The following is a 4,010-nucleotide window of genomic DNA, read 5'->3' on the forward strand; positions in this document are numbered from 1 at the left end:
ATTAGAGTACAAATTATGAAGCATTTTAGCTTATATGCTAATTGCAGTTACATAAAATGACATGGTGACACTAAAATCACCAACATATAACAATATTACATAGGCCATAAAATTTTTGGGCCTCATGGAATGATGGTCCCTAGGCGATCCCCTATCGTCTAACCTTTTTGTTGGTCGTGTGATTAGTTTTACGCATTATTAAATAAAACCTTATCGCCTCTGTCAACCACTAGAGATTCAAGATGCGGTAAAATATCCCTAAATCGATGTATCATTCTGTAACATTTTTAAACAAAATCATTTGTGTGTTCAAAATTTTGCAGTAATGAACCAAAAAAAGGGTTTAAAAACTACATGTGACATAACAAAATATGTTTTTATCCTATGAGTTTAACCTTTTAAGATACTTATAATACATTGATCGTACCAAAAAGAGATAGCTTGGTAAATACGAATGTTACATCCTTTGATTTGTAAACAATTGATAACAATAGTATAAATTAAATGAAAATTACCTTAGTTTATGAATCCTTGAGTTTATATAGTTTCACACCTCAATGAAAATTAATCAAAAATGTAAATTTCTAGCACATGTAAATAAAGATGATCCAATCTATTCTATAACTAACTGATAACAAATTAAGTAAATAAATAAAGCAATAGAAAATGTCAAACAGGGTAAAGTTAATCACATCATAAGTAAATCAATAGTCAACTTGCTAGTTACCTACTTTCATTATCTATAATTAACATCAAGATGAAATGTTACAATTTAATAAATCAACACTTAGTTATCGGAAAAAAAAAATTGTCAATGGAACGCAGAAGTCTCGGGGAAGGAAGTAGAAAGATACTCCCTCACCTCCCTGGCGATGACATCTCTCAACACATCCCAAAACTCATTCGGTAATCCTTCCGTCGTTTCACTTTCACATACACCCATCCCCGGCGGTGCCAGAGACAAAGTAGTCATCGGATCATACTCATCAGCAGCGGCAGCACCCACATTCGACGGAGATCCCGATGTAGAAAAACTAGTACTACCACAGTTCAAACTCATCTTAAAATCACCACCGTCAGCAACCACCTCCTGATTCTCAAACCGCCGTCTCTTCAACGTAGAGTTCCAATGGTTCTTCACTGCATTATCAGTCCGACCAGGGAGCAATCGAGCAATGGTTGCCCATCTGTTCCCATACTGGGCATGTGCGACCAAAATGGTGTTATCTTCATCGCAAGAAAAGGGGCGATGGTGGACATTGGGGCAAAGCTGATTACACCATCGAAGTCTACAAGACTTAGCTGATCGACCCTTGATGTACTTACTGATAAGCGACCAGTTACAGGGCCCGGAACGTTCAACAAGTCGAGTAAGGATCTTGTCTTCTTCACTAGTCCATGGGCCCTTGATCGTATGAAGATCGGTAGAGTGCTGGGTTTTGTGAGGCGAATGAGAAGTGTCTGAAGAAGATGAATCGGAGGAGGAGGAGCACAAATTGAAATGTTCCATTATGTGATTTATGTGAAGTGGTTTGTGGGTTGATGGTATATTGGCGTGTATATATATGGATGGACCGGTACATGCACGTATGAACGGTGGGGAGCAAAACGTAGGTTCTTGGAAACTGGCTTCTAAATTTGTATAAAGTATATTAAGGTGCCTTGGATTAATTTTATATCTTATAAGCCACAAGCCACAAAAAGTTTATCTTTAAACCGTAGGGTATTTAAATAAAAAAAAGGTTTGAAAAAACTAAAATTAATATTATTTCGGTTTTTTTTTTTTTTTTTTTTTTTTTTTGCTTACAACGGGGGTAGTAAATGATTTTTTATTTTTTATTTTTAGTTTTTTATTATTATTATTATTTTATTTATATATATTTTTTTACATATGGTTCTTTTTACTAAGGATAAAGGGTGTTAGTGATCTTTTGCCTAAGAAAAAAAGGCATTGTTACAAAAAAACTTGACTAAGTTCCGATTATTCCCTAGGTGTTACTCAACCGATTAAAGGGTGCTTATGGATTAATATCTGCCTACAGTAAAGGTGTGCAAAAAAAAAAACCGCAAAATCGAGACGATCCTATCAACTCGAAACCGAAAAAAATGAAACTGAAAAAACAGAGTGACCTATAGATCGGTTTCAATTTGGATATTTAGATAACCACGAATAACCGAACCGAACCGTTATATATATATATATATATATATATATATATATATATATATATATATATATATATATATATATATATATATATACACGAACCAAACTTTCTCTATCTTTCTTTCTCTCTCTCTCTCTCTCTCTATATATATATATATATATATATATATATATATATATAATTGAATTTTGTTTGATCTCTGACTTTCAAATTGATACGTTTAAGTAAATTACTAAATAATATATATATATATATATATATATATATATATATATATATATATATATATATATATATATATAGCCTACTACCCATTCGAAATTAAAATTGTAAGCTTCATAAACTATAAAGTGTGTCTGTATGTTTTTTTTATGTTTTTTATCGATAAAAAATTCTATTACATATAAGTTTATGTTTATATATTTGATTCATAAAATATATGTTTTATTAACAAAAGATGATATTTTCTTTCAGACTCCTATGGTTTTTTTTATAGTTTATAGGTTAGATTGATTCTTATTTTTTTATATTTAGCGGGTACCCATGAATCGAACTGTGGTTACCCGCCTTCAAGCGGTTCGGTTCGGTTTGATTTTTTTTAGGAATTCGGTTAGGTTTCGATTAGTGCATGTAAGGTACTCACCCAGTGGTTACAGTTCACAATTTTATTACTATCCGAACCGAACCGATCTTTCAACACCCCTAGCCTACACAATGAGTGCAATAGTAAAAAATGATGAAATTTTAACACGTTGAAGAAGTTCACTTTCAATACAAACTATTTAATGAATGATTATCGTTGTGTTAATCATACTAACCTATTTTGTATTCAAGCTATTAGTATTTACGAACTTTGTTATGATATTAGCCATATTTAAATTTTTAAAATTCAACTAGTTAGTAATTTATGGTCCCTGATTAATCCCACAAATAATTCTCGCCTAGTCGATTAATCCATTAACCTCAATCCACCAACTAGCTAACGTCGAACGTTTTGTACAACCTTGAAAAAAGTATGTCACATAGGCGCCATATAAGAATTTACTATTTTTACCAATTTTTGCCTACGACTAGGGTGTGGTGATGATTTTACCTATGAACTTTTTTTATTTCATACTAAGTAAAATATTAACTTTTTAGTAAAAACCAACATGAAATTAAAAATTACATTTTAGAAAACCTATAAAAAATAACATGAAAAAAATTATATTAAAAAACCTAGAAAAAAAATAACACGAAATGAAAAATTACATTAAAAAAACCTAGAAAAAAACATAACATTAGAATTTCATTTGCGTTGTAGATTATATTTTTCTCAAAGCGATGCTTTGTCGCCTTAGCCGCTTCTTGATATTCGGGGTCGAGGTGCCTTATGTTTTGCATTAACAATGAATATTTTGTGAGTCGAACGATTCAGTCATACATTTCTCCAAAGTTGTATTCAATTGTGTCATCATTTCCTCCGATTTGGTTAACCATCCAGTTCCGACCGGCGAATTTGAAGATGTCGCTTTTCCTTTTCTTCGAGCTTTAGCTTTCTCCCTTCCTATGGGATGAGGGGAAGGTTGTATTTCTTTAATGTCGTTGTTATCATCATTAAGATCAACACCGATGTTGAAAGATCTAGTATGCTTAAGAGTCATATTAAAGTTATATTGGTAAATAACATATGATACTAATGGGTCACACTAACAACAACTTGATACAATTGATTATTTATTAGAAATTGATTTTAATAAATATTCAATAAAACTCTTTTAATTAAATTGGAAACTATTTATTTCATGTAAATAATAAATTCATTAGTAAGTAACTTAATATATATAATATGGTATGATTTAT

General features: G+C 31.3%; 1 protein-coding gene across 1 annotated transcript; it reads right to left on the reverse strand.

The window, feature by feature from the left end:
• Positions 1-700: 700 nt before the first annotated feature.
• On the reverse strand, positions 701-1,523 carry LOC145168895 (uncharacterized). The gene has a single exon (XM_079087549.1). The coding sequence runs from the start codon at positions 1,508-1,510 to the stop codon at positions 812-814; it is 699 nt and encodes a 232-aa protein (XP_078943675.1). The 5' UTR covers positions 1,511-1,523; the 3' UTR covers positions 701-811.
• Positions 1,524-4,010: the final 2,487 nt, after the last annotated feature.

Source organism: Lactuca virosa, chromosome 4 (assembly GCF_052849685.1).
Source record: "Lactuca virosa cultivar CGN04683 chromosome 4, Lactuca_virosa_CGN04683_v6, whole genome shotgun sequence".
NCBI classification, from domain to species: Eukaryota; Viridiplantae; Streptophyta; class Magnoliopsida; order Asterales; family Asteraceae; genus Lactuca; species Lactuca virosa.

Coding starts and splice junctions, on each gene's coding strand:
- LOC145168895 (XM_079087549.1), bottom strand. CDS start 1,510: ATGGAACATTTCAATTTGTGCTCCTCCTCCTCCGATTCATCTTCTTCA.